Consider the following 22,218-nt stretch of genomic DNA (forward strand, 5'->3'; position numbering starts at 1 on the left):
TAGAATTTCACTTCATTCCATAATAAATATATGATATTGCCTCGAGTCCCTGGCAGTGTGATTGACAGTCATTGTTTTCCGGTTGCTAAGGGTGACGTGCATCACAGATGGAGATGGATGGGTGTCACAACACTGGGGGATGAAGAAGTGCGCTGCTCTGACCATGACAATGGGCTCCATTCATCTGCAATGAAATTGTCATCCTCACTGTATTCGCCTCTCCGCAGAGCCGGCACCACCAGCTTTAGGAAAAATCAATCAAAGCAAAGAACTTCTATAATTAGACAGAGGACAGACTTTGTAAACAGAGCAGAAAATGTTCAGTGTGGAAGCAGCCATGAGTAACCGTTGCATAAGGTAGCAGTGCATGTTAATTATCCACGTTATCCGTTTTTTCCGCAAATACCACATGTGGGATGCAATGCTTTAATAGCCTAAAATGACTTACAGGCCTACTGTGAGTTTTGAGGGTTTAGTATCAAGACTTTGCAGAGGAAACCACAAATGACTAAGTATTGGGCCATGGCTAGCTGATGTGTCATGTGATGTTGACATCCTGTAATCATTAGATCATGTCTCAGAGAGGAAAGCATTATCTGCTGTGCTCTTATCTTACATTTAGGGTGCAATATTAACAAATTCATAATTTATATTCTGCTGTAAAGTGGTTTCAATATGAAAGCTGTATCAATTATTTCTGAGTAAAAATGGCTTTAGAAAATCAAGACATTGGTCTCATTAAGAGAAATGATCGTCCTGCATATCTTCCAGAAGAACAGATATAACACAGACCTTAATTTTGAATGTTCTCTGAATTTGAGATTTAAAAAAAAAGTTTCTGAAAAAAAGTACTCCATGAATGATGTACTGATCATTTTGTGTGCTAACATTTTGAAACATTTTCAAAGATGAGATAACTTTGAATTAATGTTCTATTAATGCTACTGGAATAACTTTGAGTGAACCTCACCACAATGTGAAGAAAGTTCTGAGAACAATATCAAACTTTTATCAAACATCTCTGATATACTGATTGCAGATATCATTCTTAATGTTGCAACAATTTGAAGAACTAGTTTTTTGTTGTGCTGACTAGGCTAAACAATGGCTAATTGCCATCTTAAAATTGAAAATACACTAAGACATGTTACAGAGAGGTGCAAAGTGCCATGTTAGTACTCTAATCACAAGACCAGACAACTCCTATCTTGTGCTCCAGTCTGAAAGAGCCACACAGTCTAAAAACAAACAGAAAACAAAACAGTTCATGAGAAGACAATTTTAACATGTTCTTCTCTGAGTACATGCAAAAGCATCAGACTACTTGATGATTATTTTACATAAAATGGTCATCAAGTGAAGAAAGACAGAAAGATAATTGAATGTGACCAACTAAATCGTCTCCCTTTCTCACATGAGAGGTGGGAGTTACCGTTATAAACAGTCAGTTCCCCTCAGGGCAGCAGCATTGAGCCACAGACAAGCAACACAAGGACAGACACAGACCTTTGGGAATATAAACATCTTAGAACAACAAGACTTCTGTTGCTGTGTATTTTATTTAGAAACTGGATTTACATGATGGTTAAGTCAGGTCTGTCCAGTGGAGAGCAGTGCATCAAATACATCATATTCGGCTTTAATTTCATATTTTGGGTGAGTTTAATGCAGATCACTCCTAAATGTTTATTTATTGTAGAAAAAAAAAGTGTATGTGTGTGACATCTTGCTATTCTGCCTAAATAGTACTAGTCATTTAATTTGTTTTTCAGACAAATTTCTAAAAGACTTTTTTGATTATCTAACATAAAAAGTAGTCTACGACAAATATATCTTAAAGGCTGATATCTGTTTTGCTGAATTGAATTAGCATGTCGTTTCGAAAAGCGCCACTGTCACCTACTATGGTGAACGCTGACCTTATTAATATTAATTACGTAACGTTAGTACGTTGGTATATGATCTCAATTGCGTTGACCAGTTGGCGAATTAACTTTTATAATACCCCCCTGCTAACTGATTCGGTAAAAAATAAAAAGTGCTTGTTTGTTATTCACAATAAAAAAAAAATGCGAATCGACTCATGACTATTAATTAGATTACGTGACCATCATCTCCAGTCCAGGAAGGTTACCAGGGAACGTCGGCATGCCCTAATTAATATTCATGAGCTAAGACTTTGCCATAGTGCGATTAAAAATTTGGCGTTATGGGCAGCGGGTAAGCAAAACATGTTCAAAAACTAAAGACAAAACAACTTTCTTTTGACTTTGCTATTGTTTGTTCTTTTAACTATTTCTTCGAGAGATTTTTGCATGTTGGTTAAGCGGTTAGAGGACAGGTTTTGGGCTGAAAACTGATAACGTATTCCATGTCCAAGATGGTAATTTGTTCTTATATTGAGACGAAGAACAAAGTTTTGCATACGCGTTGCTAGGAAACCACATCCTTAATCCATCCCATGAATGAGGTTAAATTTAGCCCCAGGGATGAAATGTAAACAAATATCGCACAAAGGAGGAAATAAGGACAGAAACCAATTGCATAGTCTTTAGGCTATATGAGAAAATAGAAATAAATAATCTATATTAGCACTGAAAAGTTTGGTTCAACATTTTGAGTGCTTCACCTAGAAACTTTAAACCAAGTCTTTTACTTTGATTCAAGTAATCTGATATCCTCTGATAGTGGATTCATCTCAGAAACTGGATCTTCTGGACTACTGAGATTTGTCCACACCTACCACATTCATCCTTAACCCTGTAAAGCCTGACATACACATATTTTTTTGAAATGGAAGTTCATTGAACCTTATTGAACCAAGATATATTTGACAATGTGTTTGTGTTTTATGTTTTGTTGCATATTTAATAAATTTATGGTCCATAGAGTATGCTATAGAGAAGTTCATAAACAAGGAGGAAAAAAGCTTTTTAAAATTTTCTGATAGATTATAATGTAATTATATAAAATGTATGTAAATGTCAGTTTTCAGTTTATATCTCCCAATAATATGTTTTAATAAAATTATATTTTAATATATTTTATTATATGGATAATCAAGTAAACCTAAAATGTGGGCGGTTTTAGAATAAAAACGTGAGCTATGAACAATTAAAGGGCAGGAGACATGTAGAAGATTGTGGACAGGCTACAACAGGTTTTCAGCACAATTTTGTCACAAGTTGATCATTTAGAGGTCTTGTAAAATAATGTATGACTTATAACACAGCATGGTTTATAGGGTTAATGTTCTGTCTTTTTCCTGACCTTCTACTGTTCACTTCAAGAGTGAAAAGGTGTCAAGCAAAGAGACAATAGCTGTGTTCTGACTTCCTAGTGTTCCTAAGGGGCAGCTCGAGTTCCATGAAAAGTTAAACCTGATCAGCCTTTGTTGATGCAGTTTTGGCAACTGAAGTGCCATGTTGATTATTTATACTTTTTATACCCCATTTATATACTACTAAAACGTGTTAGTTCTTTTTTCTGCCTATAGCAGAATGGCAGGAAGAGTTTTATCAGCAATCTTCCCCTACACTTTCCTCTTACCCAGAAAACATAAAATGGTTTTGCCCCTCCTTCTTTTCCCTCTGACAAAGGGCAGGTAGGAGGGTGCGGCCTGCTGGAATTTTTTTGTGCACTCCCTCTGTGTTTTAAGGTAGATAACAAGCACATTTCAGGTGCTCAGTTTCGGGTATTTTTTTCTTGAAACTACACTTACTTTTTAGCCATGGCTGCGGGTGGACTTCAGTGTGTCAAATACTTGCTCTTTGTCTTCAACTTCATCTTCTGGGTAGGTGTTTTAACATTATTACGTGAGCACATGGTAATTCAGTTGTATGTTTGTGGAGTAAAAAGGGAATATAGTAACACAATAATGTAAATGTGAGGTGAAGGTGTTCGTTTGCTTACTCAGAATATCTATTTTGGATTTCATGCACAACAAACTTTGCTCTTTGAGAGACACATGATTAACATTTTGTTAACAGTTTTCACACTTGAGTTAAGTGTGAAATGAGTTACCTGCTCGCATGCTATTTAATCAGAAGTTGTGGTCAGACTATGTATTTCTAGAAAATACATTCTGGTTGAATCTATTTTAGGACATGTAGTTGCACATAACCATAAACCACTTAGTCGTTGAAAACGCTTGGTATTGGATGTTCTGTTTAAGCCTGTTGAGCGTATACTTTTACTGTCACTGTTGACTAAAATGTGTTTGGAAAATGGTTTAGCTTGAATGTATGAGGTTTTAACATGTTGTGATGCATAAAAAGGAAAGAAGAAGAATGCAAATGTTTTTGCAGGCCTCTAAATTTCAAAGATGATAACAACAAAAGTAAGGTTTGGTCTGTAATGTTTATCTTGTCTTAAAGTGCTTTGAAAATACAATTCAAAGGGGTTTTGGTATTTAGGCCTAGACTTGTGGCTTTGTGGTGAGTGAATAAACTAGCAAACACTGAATCCACCCATCAGCAACTCCCTATTGTGTGTGGATGGAAAAAGCTGGGATCAGCTTGGGAATCTTTGAGGGACAAGCCTTCACACCCCTGACTGTGAGTCAACATGACTCATATTTGTGAGTGCATTTTCCAAAACAGAAGTAAACCGGAGGATTGCAACACAGTTTGCCAAGTGCCAGAGATGCTTGTGTGTATGTGTGGGTTTTTGGTGTGATCTGGTTTAGCTAGATTGGCTAGTTTTTTAGTGTTCATTACGTCATAGGTCAAAGCACCTGAGGAAACACACTGATCCACCCATTGTGCAACTTCATAGAAGGCTGACTTATAATGAAAAGTTACACCAATTTTTTTTATGTGCACGACAATGAAATTTGAACTGTAGACCATCAAAAAGATCTGTTTTTACTGTAATCAAGTCTAAAGGTGTTTTTTATTTTGTGTGTGGGCTGTTGATTAACTTTAGCCTGTGAGAACATATAGGAACGATATGATTGCAATCTAGTACGTGTTACTCATTCATGAAAGTCACATTACAGTGTCCTGGGAACTGCTGGAGTTGGTCAAGACAGATTAGAGTTTGTTCAGCATATTTTTGCATATCTCTTTCTCAATGTTTGCCCTGCGGACGTACGGTCTTACTGTTGGGAGCAGGCTAGCGAGATTATCAGGTTGGTCAGCTTTTTGTTCAAGTGGCTTGTTGGACTTCATTCTCTGTGGAAAAAAAAGTGACATACTTGGTTTTGGGCCTCTTTTCATGTACGCTCTGCCTTTGTAAATAATTCCACGCTTGGCCTGCAGCTATGTTTTCTCTGTGTGTTTGCTCAGTTTGCCAATGTCACTCTTGTTACTGTTGCTCAAACTAAACACATCCCTAGATTTATTAAAATCTTATTTTGGTTCTTCAGCTCGCAGGTACAGGAGTTTTAGCTGTCGGTCTATGGCTGCGTTTCGATGAAAGAACTAAAGGACTCTTCACTGGACCGGATGCCCCGTCTGTGTTCCTCACAGGTGAGATTTGGTCTTGATTTCTAGGTTACCCTCCCTCAGTCCTCAATAACTCATATCTCAATACACCATCGCATAGCTCCTTTTACCACCTACATGATCAAGTCTTTGTAAGTTGATGTTTGGGTATGTAGTACAATGGTGTTCATGGAAACCAGCCACACCTATTTCCAGACCATCTGTTATGTCTGTCGGTGCGTCATGAACACTTTGATTCAAGATGAAGCAAATGAAATGTTAATATATGAAAAATATATGTCAAAAGATAATTAAGAAATAAGTATCTTATGATCACCAAAGCTGCATTTAACTAAAAATATAGTGAAAACTGTAATATTGTGAAAAATGTATATTAATATTTAATATTACGTTTTAAAATGTAATTTATTTTTGTGATCCAAAGTTGATTTTTCTGCATCATAACAGTGTTCTAATATGCTGATTTGACGTATTTTGATCATATAAATACAGCCTTGCTGAGCATAAGAGACCACATAAGAGACAAAAAAAACTTTTGATGGAAAACATCCTGACTTTAAACACTGTCATTAAACGTTCACTGAACAATCCTGTTCTTAAAGCTATGCAACAGCTTGACCACTAGAAAAACATGTGTCATATTCAAAGCACTCTAGGCTGTTTGTTTTTATGAAAGGCACAAAGATGTGGAGAAAGACCGCAAAACAACCAGCTAAATGAACTTTAAATTGAAAACCAACCCCTTAATAAAACATCCCTCAGTCTTCGAAGGGTGGAAACTGCCTAAATATAGTGACAGGGATGTTGAGTTTCTGTCTGCGCGTTTGTTTTTTAAGAGGCAGGTTTGAGTTATAATGGCAGTCCTGTTTTGGAGGAGGCTGTCTTTGGCCCACACGATGCCAGCTCTCTGCCCCTTCCCATCATCCCTCACAGAGCTGCCTTTCTCCTCCTCGCCAACAGAACCCGCATTGTTTGCTCCCTTCCCACCTCCTTTTGTTTTGCCCGGTTTATTTTCCTTTCTCAAGATTTGTCAGAAGAATTCTCGCCTCCATCATTTCAGAAACATGATCAACTCAGTAGGCAAGTGTCCAAGTGCCTGTCAGAGGTTTTGAAAGTGCTCTGAGTTGACAGCAGGGCGTCCTGCAATGTCAAACATCCTAGTGACAGACAGTCCAGAAAAGCAGCTACATTCTTAAAAATAAAGGTTCCAAAAGGGGTTCATTTTTGGTTCTCCAAAGATCCTTTCACTGTTTGAGCAATTTAAAGGTTCCTCTGATGTTTTTCATGAAACCATAGATTCCAATAAAGCACCTTTATTTTTAAAGGTGGTAGGCTTGAGTTTCATTGTTTCTATGGAAACGGCACAATCCACCTACATGGAATTTTGTTTTGCATATCTTGCTTTGCATAGCTTATTCTGATTAAGTAGCCAAAGGAAAAAGTTGTATTTATACACTGGCGGTTTTTGTCAGGTTTAATTTATTACAACCATAGGTTATTCCTGCTTACAGTAAATGATATGAGAAGCCAAAGAAAAGGTAAGACAAATGTAATCGTACAGGAGAATAATAAAAGTTCTCTCTTTCCCTGCCATAGGTGTCTACATCCTCATTGTGGCTGGTGCCGTCATGATGGTGGTCGGGTTCCTCGGCTGCTGTGGAGCAATAAAAGAATCGGCTTGCATGCTGGGACTGGTGAGTCCTCCCACGTTCTCGTGCAGCACAAAACAAACATTTTGTTTGACATTAGCATTACTGATGTTTTGCAGTCATGCCATAGAGGAACCATTTCAGCTTCCTCAAAGAACCTGTCAGTAAACAAATTAAAGAATATTTTTTTTTAATAATGCGAAGAACATTTTTCTGCTATAAAGTTTCTGTGGATTTTAAAAGTTCTTTGTGGAACTATAGATTCCATTTAAAGAACCCTTAATTTTAAGAGTGTATTATTTGGGTGGGTGGTTATCATGTGGCTTTTTACTCTTTTTGGTTGGAAGGATAATTTTTAAACAGACCAAATAAGAGTGAAAATGAAAAATTTAGTTCTTGCTGACGTCCTTGTTAACTTTACCTCTCACTTTTTCTTGCTCTCTCCAGTTCTTTGTGTTCCTGCTTATCATCTTTGCTGCAGAGGTGGCCGCTGGAATCTGGGGATTGTCCAATCAGGACAAGGTGGGTGTCACTTTTATTTATATAGCACTTTGCTTTATACAGTACAGATCGGCTCAAATCACTTTCACAGGAATAAAAAGGGAAGATAGCAGTGTTTTAAAATTGCAACAATAAAAAGTGATTTCAGCTGTAAAACATTTCAGAGAAGAACATTGTCACAAAGTTCATCCCTTTTGAGCCAAAATGTATAAAGCGGCTCTAAAGAAGACAGTGGTGTCATTATACAGATCTGCTTAGTTCAACATTGATTTAATTCCGTTCGATAGCTGTCAATGTTGCAGAAAGCCCCCTAATAAGTAAATGACTTAGGTGCATGAAAACACAGCATTTATCAAGTTTGAGATTTTGGGCTTTTTGGTTTTTCATAGTGTTTTTTCAGACTAGTGGAAAGAAAACATCCACAAAACACTGTTAAGTGTTTCTTTTATAGCACTTGATCTATTTGTGTCAATAGATTTAAATTACAATGCATCTTTTTAAAGGCCGTTCTCTCAAAATGAGTCATAAATGGTCAACATTGTTGTTTTATTCAGTGCTTTAGAAATAAATTTGAACTTTGATAAGTCTCCACTTCACACACCAAACTTTACATTTTTATTCCTGTCTATATCCTGAAGGTTTTTACAGAGGAATTTGTTTATATATAATTTGCTTGACTATGTAAAAATGGTAAAAAATTGTTGATCTGAATTAAGTCATGATGAAATGAGATGCCTCTGTAAAACTTTTGACTCTGATATGTCAAAAACATTAAACAAGAATTATAAACTGACTTCATCCAGTGTTTAGATTTTTGTACTAGAAATGTAAGCAAATTAGCACATATTTCATTTGCATATTAAAACCTAACATTTTAGAAAACTGTTTGCCAATATCAAAGTAATCAATCAACTGGGTAAGTAAGGTAATAACTATTAGTTAATTTTTTTTACCCTATTCACCTGCAGTGTCTGGCCTTAATCTGGACTTCTATCCAGTTTAATTCAGTTCTCATTCATTAGCGTCAATGCAAATCTGAAAGTTAAATCTCTTTTAAGGTCCCTTTCTCCTTGTACTTATTTTTTTGAAAGCGTGATGACTTTTCTTTCTTTCTCTCCTCCTCAGATCGTGTCAGATCTCCAGCAGTTCTACACGCAGACGTTCAACACCTACAAAGACACTAAACAGGAAGCACTGAGAGAAACTCTGCGAGCCATTCAGCATGGAGTAAGTGTTCATTTTTATGGTTCATTCAAACTATAACATCAAAAACATTGAATGAATGGAGGGGAAAAAAGCTTAATGTTCTTCCAGCTAAATATATTCTCTCTGTTTTTGTTTAGTTGAATTGCTGTGGAACAACAGGAACATTTTTTGACGGAGCAGCTGAAACCTGTCCCAAAAAGGAGGGACTTGAAAACTTGGTCACAGTGGTAGAAATTCAACTAATAATGAATATTTTAAACAAAGTCTGTTCAGTTGAATGTGTTTTTCCATGTGTTTACCACTTGTGTTTCTGCTCCAGAACTGCCCAGATGCTATTAAGGATGTCTTCACCTCTAGGCTTCACATAATCGGAGGAGTCGGGATTGGCATTGGTGTGATCATGGTGAGGAGATACTCACGCGTATATTTCTTAGTCTTTCTCATCAGACCACACTGGTGTCAGATATTAACCGTGTCTCTTTCGTCTGCAGATCTTCGGCATGATCTTCAGCATGCTGCTGTGCTGCGCCATTCGACGAACCCGGGACATCGTATGAGCAGTCTTTGTCGTCGCAGCCTGTCTTCTGCTCTGTATTTATCTGTGTTTGTAAAGGTGTGTGTGAGCGTGTACGTGTTTGGAAAATCACTCTGATAAACTTCTAACAAAGCCCAGCGTTAGTCTAGCACTCTCAACTGTTACAGGTTATGCATACATTAAGTGGAACAAAACAAAAAAAAATTCTGCTAGAGGCTGTTTTTAATTTCTTTGGTGTTTCGACTAACGTTTATTTGCCTCTTTGAATGTACTTATAAGCTTCTGCCATTCTTTTGTAACGTTTTATGTGGCTTATTTTATGTACCCATATGGGTGTCTGGAGAGAGTAACACCTACTGTAGTAAATTACCAATAAAGTTGATAACTAATTGACTGAGTGGTGATAAGTTTTTCTTTTACTTGACAAAGTAATAAAGATACATACATGTATAAGTTCTGCATTGCCCTCTGGTGTTTTTACAGTGCACTAGCATCCCAAAATTATTGTTTACGTTTTTAATCCAAAAGCTCTGCATTTAAGTTTATTGTTGACACCTTTTACAGAGTTTCAGAAAAGCAGTTTAAAGGAATCAAGTTTTATATGATAAGATAAATAAACCAAAAAGAAACAGCTGAGATAAATGAAACATTTTTTATTAATTCATTTTTTGGCTAATAAGAATAAAATTGGCCACTTCATAATGCAACATGACCATTTAAAGAAGTAAAATAGATTATTTAAAATATTTTTGATTGCAATATTTACAGATTTACAGGCAAATGTAATGCATATGTTGCTGCAATTAATTGACAACTTAAAATTTAAACTTAAATATCCAACTTTGCTAAACTAAATCATTTACAATTTTAAGCACTTATATTTGGGTTTAATTGGCCCAAATCTAGGTTTCATTTTTTTCTTTTTTCTTTTTTGCCCTTTTTTCCTTTCTTCTTGGTGGTTCCAGTCCAGCCAAATCCTCTGAACTCCAAGCAGTCCACTGCATTATGGGAAATGTAGTAGAGGTTCTCCATGGCAGCTGGACTCAGAATATCCACATCTGTCTTTGTGGATTTGGCACTGACAGACCTCTTCTTGGAAGACCGCTTTCTTTTACTCTTTGCCGCAGTCCTGGCACTTTGAGATCTTGACTTTTTGGTACCTGAAGGCTATAGATTTTGGAAATGCATGTAAGAAATCTTCACACATTTACACCAGATGTTTCTCTTTCTGTCTTTTTTGAAACTGAAAAGTCAATTTAAGTCAAAAAGTTCTTACCATTATTTACTTCCTTGTAGTTAGACGCTTGAATACACCAAAAGGAACATTTGTTTCAGGAAAAACTGGACTGTTCCTTGTCAATGCATGTAAGAAAATGCATTCCTAGATTTTTAAGTCATTTAACAATATTTTGCAATCAGCTTTAACAGGAATTCTATCTCAAGGCTGCCATCCCTCTCCAGTGTGTTCCTCGGTTATGTGGTCTTTTGTTGTGTGCTGTTGTTTATCTAGGGTTGCCCTAGTGACGGGTCATGGGAGCATGGATACATGTGGACTCATCCACCAACTGGTTTTTCAGGATCTTCTGGTTCTTTTTTGCTGTGACCCCCCCACATGAACCTGCAGAGTTTCAGTACATGTAAGAATAACCTGATGTCTGATCATAATCATATTTAAAAACTTTAGAGTGACATTCATAATCTGAGTAATAGGAACCTTCCTGAATATTCTATAAATAGAAATATATAAATATTTACAAATGACTGTGATTGGCCCATCCTGACGTTCCGCTGAGAAAAGTAACAGTTCCCACGTGAAAAAACACGTGATTCCTTATTTTAGATAAACAGAGAAGAGTTTAATTCGGATAAATACTCATTTATACGGCCGGCTCAAGAGGAACAACAACTGCAAAAAAACTGACACTGACAGTCGGGAAAGAGCTAAAGGTACAGTATACTTATTTATCTGGGACTTTTCGAAGTGATTTTCTTTAAACGGACGCTATCTTACAAACGAGTTAAAAATTAGCACTCAAGCAGTTATTATTATTATTTTTTTTTTCGTATAAAAGCGGATTATACGATGTATGCAGGCATTTCCTCCATTGATTTATGCTGCATTTGTCGCTAAAGTTGGGAGTCTCCATCTGGAGGAGCTCTGATGCAATTCAAAAATTTCACCACAGGAGGGCGACAGTTTGCGTTTCGCTGACGGCAATTTTGTAATTTTTGTAATCCAAAGAGCTGATTTGGCAAATGTTGTCAACATTTAGTAAATCACAGGGTAATCAATAGGTTTTTTTTAATTATATTAAATCACTATAAAAATATATAATGCCAACTCCGGCTCGAGTTTTAACCGCAAAAATAGTAGCATAGTAAGTTACAAAATTCACCACAGGAGGGCGTCTGGTTAAGTTCATTTGATTCGTATGTTTTAAATAATAATTAATTAAATTAATAATAAAGGACGTTTGTTCTTTTTTTAGTGTACAGATCTATGAATATATGTCTTCTATTAAAATAAATACCATAATAATGCATAATCATAAATACCAGCCAGCTTAGGAGGAAAACAACAGCAAAAAACTGTATGACAATCGGAGAAGAAATAAAGGTATAATATACTTCTCTAGCTGGGTCTTGTTGTAATAACATTGTCTCAGCAATTTCCTTGAAACGGTTTCATCACAACAACTCACTTTTGATTTTCAATCTACAACATGGACACTAATTCACAAATTATGCAAAATAATTCACAAATTAATTGCCCCCAGGCAATTAATTTATGATGTGCTGAGCTTTTTCTGTATAAAAGCGGTTCAGTGTATTCAGGCATCTCCTTCATTGATTCACACATTTTTCGCTAAAGTTGGGAGTCTCCTTCCACGGTAGAAGCTCTGATGTAATTCCCAATTTCACCACAGGAGGGCGATAATTTGCGTTTCGCTAACTGCAATTTTGTCATTTACAAATATAAGAATATTCTTTTGCTAATCAAAAAGATGATTTGGCAAATATAATCAACATCTAATAAGCCACAGGGTAATCAATAATGTAATAAATTATATTAAATCAATATAAAAATGTAATGCCATTTCCGGCTCGAGTTATAACCGCAATAAATAGCAGCACTGTAATTCTAAAAATTCGCCACAGGAGGGCATTTGGTTACGTTCTTTTGATTCGCGTGTTTTACAGTTAATTAATATTAAATGACGTTTGTTCTTTTTCAGTGTATAGATTTATGAACATATTTCTTATAATAAAATAAACACCATAATGATACATAATCATAAAAACCAGTCGGCTCAGGGGTAAAACAACTGCAAAAACTGTTGTTACAGTCTTACAGTTGACTTTGTCATGCAAATGTGTTGGAAATTAGCACCCAGACAGTTAATTTATGATGTGCCGAGTTGTTTCTACACAAAAGCGGTTTATACGTTTTCGGGTATTTTTCGCTAAAGTTGGGAGTCTCCTTCCACGATAGAAGCTCTGATGTAATTCACAAATTTTACCACAGGAGGGCGGTAATTTGCGTTTCGCTGACCGCAATTTTATAATTTACAAATCTATGAATATTCTTTTGCTAATCAAAAAACATTATTTGGCAAATATAATCAACATCTAATAAGTCACAGGGTAATCAATAATTTAATAAATTACATTAAATCAATATAAAAATGTAATGCCATTTCCGGCTCGAGTTATAACCGCAATAAATAGCAGCAATGTAATTCTAAAAATTCGCCACAGGAGGGCGTTTGGTAAAGTTCTTTTGATTCACGTGTTTTACAGTTAATTAATAAAAGTGATATTAAAGGACTTTGTTCTTTTTCAGTGCACAGATCTATGAATATATTTCTTATAATAAAAAATAAACACCATAATGATACATAATCATAAAAACCAGTCGGCACAGGAGGAAAACAACAGCAAAAACTCTGTTGTTACAGTCTTACAGTTGACTTTGTCGTGCAAACCTGTTGGAAATTAGCACCCAGGCAGTTAATTTATGATGTACCGAGTTGTTTCTATACAAAACGGTTTGTACAATGTATTCAGGCATTTTTCGCTAAAGTTGGGAGTCTCCTTCCACGGTAGAAACTCTGATGTAATTCACAAATTTCACCACAGGAGGGCGGTAATTTGCGTTTCGCTGACAGCAGATCTAAGAATATTTTTCCAAATGTAATCAATATCTAGTATATCACAGGATAATTATAAAATTGTTAAATCAAATTGTTAAATTAAATCTGTATAAAATAACGTATGCCAACTCAACTAATTTAAATACACATTACAGATCTAATTACTAATCACATTACTATCCATACAATGTGAATTTGCTGATGTATCAACATCTGGCGACTCACATGGTAACCAACAATTTATCAAATATTTACTTTACTAAACGTTTTGCTTAAATTATTACCCTAGAAAAATCAACAGCAGTGTAATTCACAAACAACAATACAAGAGAATACAATTTTTTAAGTTAATATTAAAATTCTTGTTTTTTAAGACATCTGAATACATTTCTTCTAAAAAAGAGACGTTTTTATGTTCTTACAAGATAATCAGTAACGTTAAATACAGTTTAATTTGAATCTTTAAAAAAACGCAGCAATGTAGTTCGCACAATTCGCCACAGGAGGGCGCTTCTCTGACTTGAAATTTTGAAATATATATTACAGATGAAGCTCTGGAATAGACTGGCTAGGCGTCCAGGATTTCTTCATCTGCAGCCCAAGACACAGGATATACTCCAGATCTACTAGACAAGCGAAGAATCGATCGATGGATAAAAACATAAAAATATATTTGTACTAAACAAAATAAATCATGTATCAAATGTGTATTTTTGTTGTTGTTGTTTTCTTTTGCTTTAGACTGTAGTCGGTTTATTAATAAATATGAAATCAATGCAAAATAATTGAATGCAAGGTTTACGTCTATTCAATGTAATTCCCTCAATTCACCACAAGAGGGTGTTCACAGTCATTTTGACTTGTATGCTTAAAAAAGAGAACACAAATACATAATAATCTTGCAATTCAAATTTTAGTTGATATTATTTCTAGTTTACAAATTTTTCTAATTTAAAAATTAGAGATATTTTCTAAATATTTTTGATATTGAATAATCCATTTAACAATTTTCAATACACAATAATTAATAATTATTTTCCTATAGCTTGTGTTATAAATGGAGACATTGTAATACACATAATTCACCACAGGAGGGTATAAAACATGAACATTAACGCTGTCTAAAAGAAATGACCTTGCTGTTTAGTAACAGTTATGTGTGTTGAAGTTGGCAAACATAAATATTACGTAAATACATGATTTCTAAGTTCATTGGGTGCTCTGGTGTTCCTCTTTTTAATTACTCTTAAATGAAAAAATCACAAATCAGTTCAGAGCTTAAATCAGGCGTTCCTGAACCTCTCTGAGGATGTTTGGCAGATACAGAGATTAATTAGTAGATTGAGCAAAGTCACATGAGTCTCAGTCACATGCAGCTTTTATTTAAAAGTGTGAGAGAGATGTAAGTGTCGCCCTCCTGTGGAGAATCCAGGTTCAAATCGCGTGTGTTTAAATGATTAAGACAAAACACCAAAAGGATAAAAAAAAAAAAAGGTTAAAAGGTCACCGGTAGATTCCTTGCTGAGCCAGTGGTCTGAGGGTCATATCCACATATGCAGAATCCTGGTTCACATCTTACCCTTGCTGTGGATAAATGCTGATTTTGAGCGAATAAAAAAGACAAAGCATGTGAATGTGCTATTGGTGCAGTATTATGAGCAAATTGCTATAAATAATGTGAACATTTCTGATTGGCTGTTGATACTGCAAAGTATTATGGGTATGATCTTAAGCGCTCACCCTCTTAGAGGAAGGAAGTGCATATAAATGATTATGCAATTCACCAAAAGGATGAAAGATTGCTATAACCTGATTTACTTATTAATTTTAACAATAAACTTTCCATATGAAACTATTTAAACTGGAAAGTTTGCTTAACTTGAACATATTATGCAATATGGATGTCAATGATTTGAATAAATTGATGTAATTGATGTATTCATTATATATTTTAATTTATTAAATTATTTATTTACCACAGTTATTTCAAAGTAAACAGAGAGTCTTGAGATGTGGACTGCTAATTCAACTTTTAATAAATGCAAGACCGAAAACAATAATTATTTCAGAACAGTCCTTCTGGTACAACCAAAACGCTACTTTTTCAATCAGACCTAGTGGCTCAAGCGGTAAAACATTGCGTTTTAATCTTGTAGTCAGGAGATCGAATCCAGCTCTTGCTTATATTAAATTATTATTCATTTTAATGGTGTAGGTAAACTAAGCTGAACTTACGCAAACGGCACAAAATTTGTGTGTCCTGAGGTCTTGAGTTTCCAAATCTCAATTGCTCAGTTGATAAAGTATTGTACTTTCATCTTGGAGACCGGAGTTCAAATCCCACTTTAACAACCATTCACTTGTATATCCAACAAGGTGTTCTTAACACCAGACCTGAATATGAAAACCTCAATGGTGCAGTGGTTAACACACATTAGTTGTAGATCAAACTGCAATGAAGACATCTGTTTGAATCCCTCAACAACAATTTTATTCAATATAACTCAAAAGAAACCATAAAACCTGTCCAAACCCCAAATGACTCCTGAGTCTCAGTGGCTCAGTGGATAAAGCATTACGCTTTCATCTTGGAGACCCGAGTTCAAATCCAACTACTGCTTATGTTATATTGCTATCACATGTCGGTTGCAGACAAGGTTACGGTAGAAGTATGGCTTCAAAAAAGCGTGGAAGATTCTGTGGCCCAGCGGTTAAAGTGTGGGTCTTTCGCCTAGGAGTTCCAGGTTCAAACCCCATACCGGGGAGGAAAAAGTTTTACTTTCAGTAGCCTTTAAAGAAAACTAAAGTCAAGAGTTCAAAAACAGAGAAGAACATGTGGAAGATCCTGTGGTCCCGTGGTTAGAGTGTCAGTTCATTGCCTGGGATTTCCAAGTTCGAATCCTGAAGTGAGGTGGAACAACATTTAGTTTCAGTAGACTTTACGGAAAAATAAAGTCAAAAGTTAAAAAAAAATAGAAGAACATGTGTAAGATCCTGTGGCCCAGCGGTTAAAGTGTTGGTCCTTGGCCTTGGAGTTCCAGGTTCAAATCCCATACTGGGGTGGAAAAAGGTTTAGTTTCAGTAGCCTTTAAAGAAAACTAAAGCCAAGAGTTCAAAAAAAGAGAGGAAAGTGTGGAAGGTTCTGTGGCCCAGTGGTTAGAGTGTCAGTTCATTGCCTGGGAATTCCAAGTTCGAATCCTGAAGTGAGGTGGAACAACATTTAGTTTCAATAGACTTTAAGAAAAAATAAAGTCAAGAGTTCAAAAAAAAGAAAGGGAAGTGTATAAGATCCTGTGGCCCAGCGGTCAGGGTGTCTGCCTTTGACCTGGGAGTTCCAGGTTCAAATCCTATGTTGGGATGGAAAAATGTTTAGTTTCAGTAGCCTTTAAAGAAAAAACTAAAGTCAAGAGTTCCAAAAAAACAGTAGTAAGTGTGGAAGTACCAGTAGCTCAGCGGTCTGAGTGCACCTTTCTGAGAGGAGAGGAGCTTGGGTTCGAACCCCAACCTGGTCACTGAAGCACGGTTGCGTGACGGTTGTCTGGGCGTGAGCTGTGACAAGCTGCAAAGCGGATCAGAACGCGACCCAAGACGAGAGAAGGTTGAGACACAAAGGGGGAGTTAAGATCCAGACGCTCCCCCTGGGACTTCCGAGACAATGTCGAGCAGCGGTTATAAGGCAGGATTCAAATTTTTAAGTTTATACTTATAAAAATTATCCAGACACAGGCTAAGTCGAAAAAGTTTAAAATGAAATATTTAATTGATAATTAATTAATAAACCCACCCACTTTAGTCTCCACCCACACAGCACCAAATTTTACCTGCAAAACAGAATCTGATCCAGGTCTCTTCAGGTTCCATTGCTGTACAAACTGGGACCTGCACATGGAGAAGGGAGTGTTTGGCCCATTTGTAGCTAAAATTATTGTAGGCCTGTAAATGAGAGGTTTTCTCACAGAGATGAACATCAGTTTGAGATTCTTTGATCCATGCTGGAAACACTGACAACTGAACAGTTCAGAATACAAATGTAAACACTGCTGATAAAGTGTCATTTATTTTTAAACATGAGGTTCTGTTGAAGAGACGGAAACTGGCTTGTTTTAACTTTAAAAACAACTCAGTAACAGTTTGGTTTGAAGAACCAAGGTGACACTTCTGGAAATTATGAACAACACACAAACGTAATGTTTATCCTTTTATTGAACACATATTTACAAACTGCACTGATCATTCTTTAAAAGGCATTAGTATAAACTAATGGCCCATCAAAGCATACCCACAGTATGGGTCTGAGCTGGTATAACCAGGCAGGTCCAAGAGCTCAAAGGTGCATTATGGCAGCAAACAGTACACTTCACTGCATCCACAAAAAGGCAAGTAAGAGTTCAGCGGTTGCTTCCCTCATCATTAGATGCTCCCCTGCTTCTCCTGCCAACTCCTCATGACCTCCAACAGCTCTGAACCAGAAATCCCCTACAGACAAAGAACAGAAATTCAAAAACAGCTCACATTTCATGAAAAAAGCTCTTCCTGTAGGAAGCCACAAGTCTCAGACAGACATACAAAAAGAATGATTAAACAGATTGATAAGTGGTGAAATCTCTCTCAATTAATAAAACTCCAGAAAGTCCAAGTTAAATGCAGTAATGTCTGTAAAATGACAATTTCCACACAATTTTGTTTTAGCGTAATGCAAAAATACACTATTAAAATAACACATCCATTATCTTCAGACATAAATCTATTTCAGGTGACAGGAGGTGCAAATATATAAAGGATTATGGACATCTTATTTTGCTATGCAAAAGTAGGTTTAAGCCTTTAAGCCAATTTCTGTGAATGTGCAACACTTCAGATTCATTTAACACCACACACTAGAAGGGGGAAAAATAATCATTAAATAACCGTTTATTATAGTAAAAGTGTGGAGCAACCATGTTTTTTTTAAACAAATTGATTACCATTTGTTCAGTTACTACAAATACAAAATGTTAAACTGGTTAGTGTAGCAAAACAACTCAATTTATAGTTATCACAGTTTAACAACCACATTTATCACATTTGTTTATTTTATTTGCAATAAAACCACATATCATATAGTCTAACCATATAGTTTTCATAAAGGTACTCGCATTTCTCAAAAGCATCCTAATCCTAAATTGATTGTAACTCCTTTGATCACAATGGATCTACGATCAAATTTAGGCTTATGATGGTTTTGGGAAACGCAGCCCTGTGTTTATAACTGTGACAATACATTAAAACATTACAAATATCAGTTCGTAATAAGAAGCAACACAAACACACTAACAATAATGAGAGACAACATTAAGAACACGTTAAAAGGTACTTAAAACCAAAGTGTCTCATAAAATGCAAGAACAACAACTCACCGCGTTCAAAAATGACTTCTCTCTGAGCTCACACGTGGTGCATCTTCTTGATAGCTACGCTAATCTCTCTCAGGTGTGGGGTTATCAATTACATCGTCAACCAATGGGATTCCTGCTTGTTACTTCTTCTTTTTCTTTGGGGTTTTACGCCAGCTGGCATCCAATTTGTTGCATTACTGCCACCTACTGTACTAAATTCCCTTTACTCTATATTCTCTTGTCCAGTCGCCCTTTTTTTTTTTTTTTTTTTACTTATGTTTATATTTCTTATATTTTCTCATAAATTTTGTGACCCAGGACCACAAAAACAAGTCATAAGAGTCAATTTTATGAAACTGAGATTTATTTATCACATTAAAAATGAATAAATAAGCTTTCCATTGATGTATAGTTTAATATGACAATATTTGGCTGAGATATAACTATTTGAAAATCTAGAATCTGAGGTTGCAAAAAAAAAAAAATCAAAATATTAAGAAAATCACCTTTGATGTTGTGCAAATGAAGTTCTTAGCAATGCATATTACTAATCAAAAATTAAGTTTTGATATATCTACGGTAGGAAATTTACAAAATATCTTCATTAACATGATCTTTACTTAATATCCTAATGATTTTTGGCATAAAATAAAAATTTATCAATTTGACCCACACCATGCATTTTTGGCTGTTGCTACAAATATCTTTAAAATGGTTTTATACTTTATATGTGGCTCATCAAAAATAACTTTTCAGACCTGGAAAATGCATTCCCACACTACAAAGTGTGAGAGGAGAACATTACCGAACATTGGTTGTGCAGACAAAACAATGTAAATTTTCTCTTTTGCAATTTGCCTAAAAGATGGCTTTTGGTTACAAACAAATGACAACTAATTTATCTGAAAACAACATATGGTGTGTCTTTGGACTGGTTAAAAGCTGTTCATTAGCTGTATACAACAGGACATGATTGTACAAAAAAATACACCATGTTAGGCTGTCACTGATATTTTAATGACTTAAGAATTACTTATGTAACATTAACCTGTTTTTTTAATCACATTCAGTATTGCCAATTACCTTCATTCAACTACACTGGTAACATTAATATGAACATTTTAAAACATTTAAGAAACGTGACAAAAATCACTAAAATCACCACTCAAAATGTCACTCTGGGAGAGCTAAAATATTGTAAATTTAAAATGAAACATCTCATTACAATTACGATTTTATTAAAACAACAATACATTATCAAGCATCGTTACATTTTCTTGCAGGCTTCTGTTTCTGGGAGACTTCATGGAAGACTTTTCCATCTTTCTGAGTTTTCCAAGTCAGTGAGAAAGGTGTGCTTATCGCCAACTTCTTCTCCATCTGTGAGATTCAAAAAAATGTAAATACAGACAATGAATAGTAACATCAACAGCCAGAAGATGTTTGTAGAAAAACGCAGCTCACAGTTACTCTGTCCACTGCTCTCACCTCCTCTGAGAGTTTACTCATGGTTCTGGCATCATTTGGGTCAAACATAGGGTCGGTCTTCACCTCAATCCTTAACAGGACTTTAACCTTTGTGGCTGAGCCCTGGACAGGCCCTCCGGATGTGGAATAGAACTCTAAAGAGCAGTGTGGAAGATATAGGGTTAAATATTTGTATATAATATTAAATATAACAAATAATTGGAATTATTAAACAAATTATAGGAAGGCACTACATTTTATTGATTTAATTTACATTGATTTAAAACACAAAAACACCTTGGCTTTATAATTTAATTCAATTATTGCAATATATTCTTAAATATTATTAAATATTACAATTTGATTGGCTCTCACCACTGCAGACGACTCCAGCGTCGTGCAGGTGATCGAGTTCGTTGTGCAGCCAGTGAGATATGTTACAGTGTATGAGCGAAGACTCATTCCCTACACAGTCAACAGAATCCATCCATACTGGACCAGATCCCTGTCCAAAATAAGCACCACCTTTTGCCTCTATAGCATCTCCACAGCCCAGTTCTCTGCAAACCACTGCAGCATCTATTAGATTCCAGCCATTATCAGACACGGTTCCCCACAGACCGTCATGAAGAACCTCCACTCGTCCAGAACAAATGCTATTACCTTGCACCAGCCTGACGGGGACTAATGGCCACACCGATGAAAAGAACAAAAAAACATGAAAAACCATTAAATATTTTGTTGATATTAAAAGTGATTCACACACACAAATTTTATACATATATGTATGACACCTTCATTGAAAAGAACCTTCAAATGTTGTTTTTGTTTCAACTTTAACTCAAATTGACAGCTTGCAACTCACAGCCACACACGACTCCAGCGTGCTCTGCAAAAAGACAGTTATGTTTTCCCCATCCTGGAAATGCACAGCTGCTCAGAGTTGACTCTTCTCCATTGCAGTTTACATTGCCCAACCATATTTGTCCTGATGTGGCTCCAAAATATGCTCCATATGTTAACCCTTTAATATTCCCACAGCCTATCTCTTTACATACCACTACTCCATCTGATGCACCCCAGTTAAAATCACACACGGTTCCCCATATTCCATTATGGAGAACCTCCACTCTTCCGGAACAAGCATCAAAGCCTTCTACCAGCCTCATGACGGCTAACGACCATGCAGATGAAAACAAAAGAAACAGCAAGCCATTACAATCATACTGATTGTTGTTTAAACTTATAAATACAGTACAAATTATGGAAGCCCGTTTCTGCCAAGGAATACAAAATAAAAAAAATGATTGCAACTTTTTCCTCACAATTGCAAGTTTAGATCTCACAATTCTTACTTTTTCTCTGAATTGAGTTTAAATATGGCATGTTTTTATATTACAGTTCTCAGTATCTAATTCTTTTTTCTCAGAATTGCAAGAAAAAAGTCAGACTTGTGAGACAAAAGTTGCCATTTTAATTGAGAAAGTTTAAAAGTTTAACCCATGGCAGAAACCAGCTTTTATAAAAAGCAGTTCTTACAGTAGTTCACTTACGCTGACAGATGACTCCAGCATCCTCTGAATGATCGCAGTTATTCACTCCCCATTCAAGGTATTCACATTTGCTCAATGCAAATTCATTTCCAGTGCAGTTTACATCATCCATCCATATTTGTCCTGAGCCTTCTCCAAAATAAGAAAAACTCTTTGCCTCAATAACATCCCCACAGCCCACCTCTCTACACACCACTGCAGCTTGAGACAGATCCCAGTCATCATCACACACTGTTCCCCATGTTCCATTATAAAGAACCTCCACTCGTCCAGAACAAGAGTTGATGCCACTCACCAGCCTGGTTCTGGCTGATAATACACATGAATAAGA

General features: G+C 35.9%; 2 protein-coding genes across 3 annotated transcripts; one reads left to right on the forward strand and one right to left on the reverse strand.

Moving 5' to 3' along the window:
- The first annotated feature begins 1,463 nt into the window (after positions 1–1,463).
- cd9b (CD9 molecule b) lies at positions 1,464–9,731 on the forward strand. 2 transcript variants are annotated; one of them, XM_073838127.1, is made up of 8 exons: positions 1,464–1,656; positions 5,369–5,471; positions 7,044–7,141; positions 7,544–7,618; positions 8,723–8,824; positions 8,941–9,030; positions 9,123–9,206; positions 9,295–9,731. In XM_073838127.1, the coding sequence occupies exons 1-8, from the start codon at positions 1,579–1,581 to the stop codon at positions 9,358–9,360; spliced, it is 696 nt and encodes a 231-aa protein (XP_073694228.1). In that variant the 5' UTR covers positions 1,464–1,578; the 3' UTR covers positions 9,361–9,731. The 2 variants fall into 2 exon arrangements, with proteins under 2 accessions (XP_073694228.1, XP_073694229.1); XM_073838128.1 differs by lacking the exon at positions 1,464–1,656 and adding an exon at positions 3,635–3,793.
- A 283-nt stretch (positions 9,732–10,014) lies between these two features.
- On the reverse strand, positions 10,015–10,876 carry LOC141332721 (small lysine-rich protein 1). The gene is made up of 2 exons (XM_073837690.1): positions 10,615–10,876; positions 10,015–10,505 (listed from the first exon to the last, which is right to left on the reverse strand). The coding sequence occupies exons 1-2, from the start codon at positions 10,615–10,617 to the stop codon at positions 10,248–10,250; spliced, it is 261 nt and encodes an 86-aa protein (XP_073693791.1). The 5' UTR covers positions 10,618–10,876; the 3' UTR covers positions 10,015–10,247.
- Between the last annotated feature and the right edge of the window lie 11,342 nt (positions 10,877–22,218).

Source organism: Garra rufa, chromosome 4, assembly GCF_049309525.1.
Source record: "Garra rufa chromosome 4, GarRuf1.0, whole genome shotgun sequence".
NCBI lineage: Eukaryota > Metazoa > Chordata > Actinopteri > Cypriniformes > Cyprinidae > Garra > Garra rufa.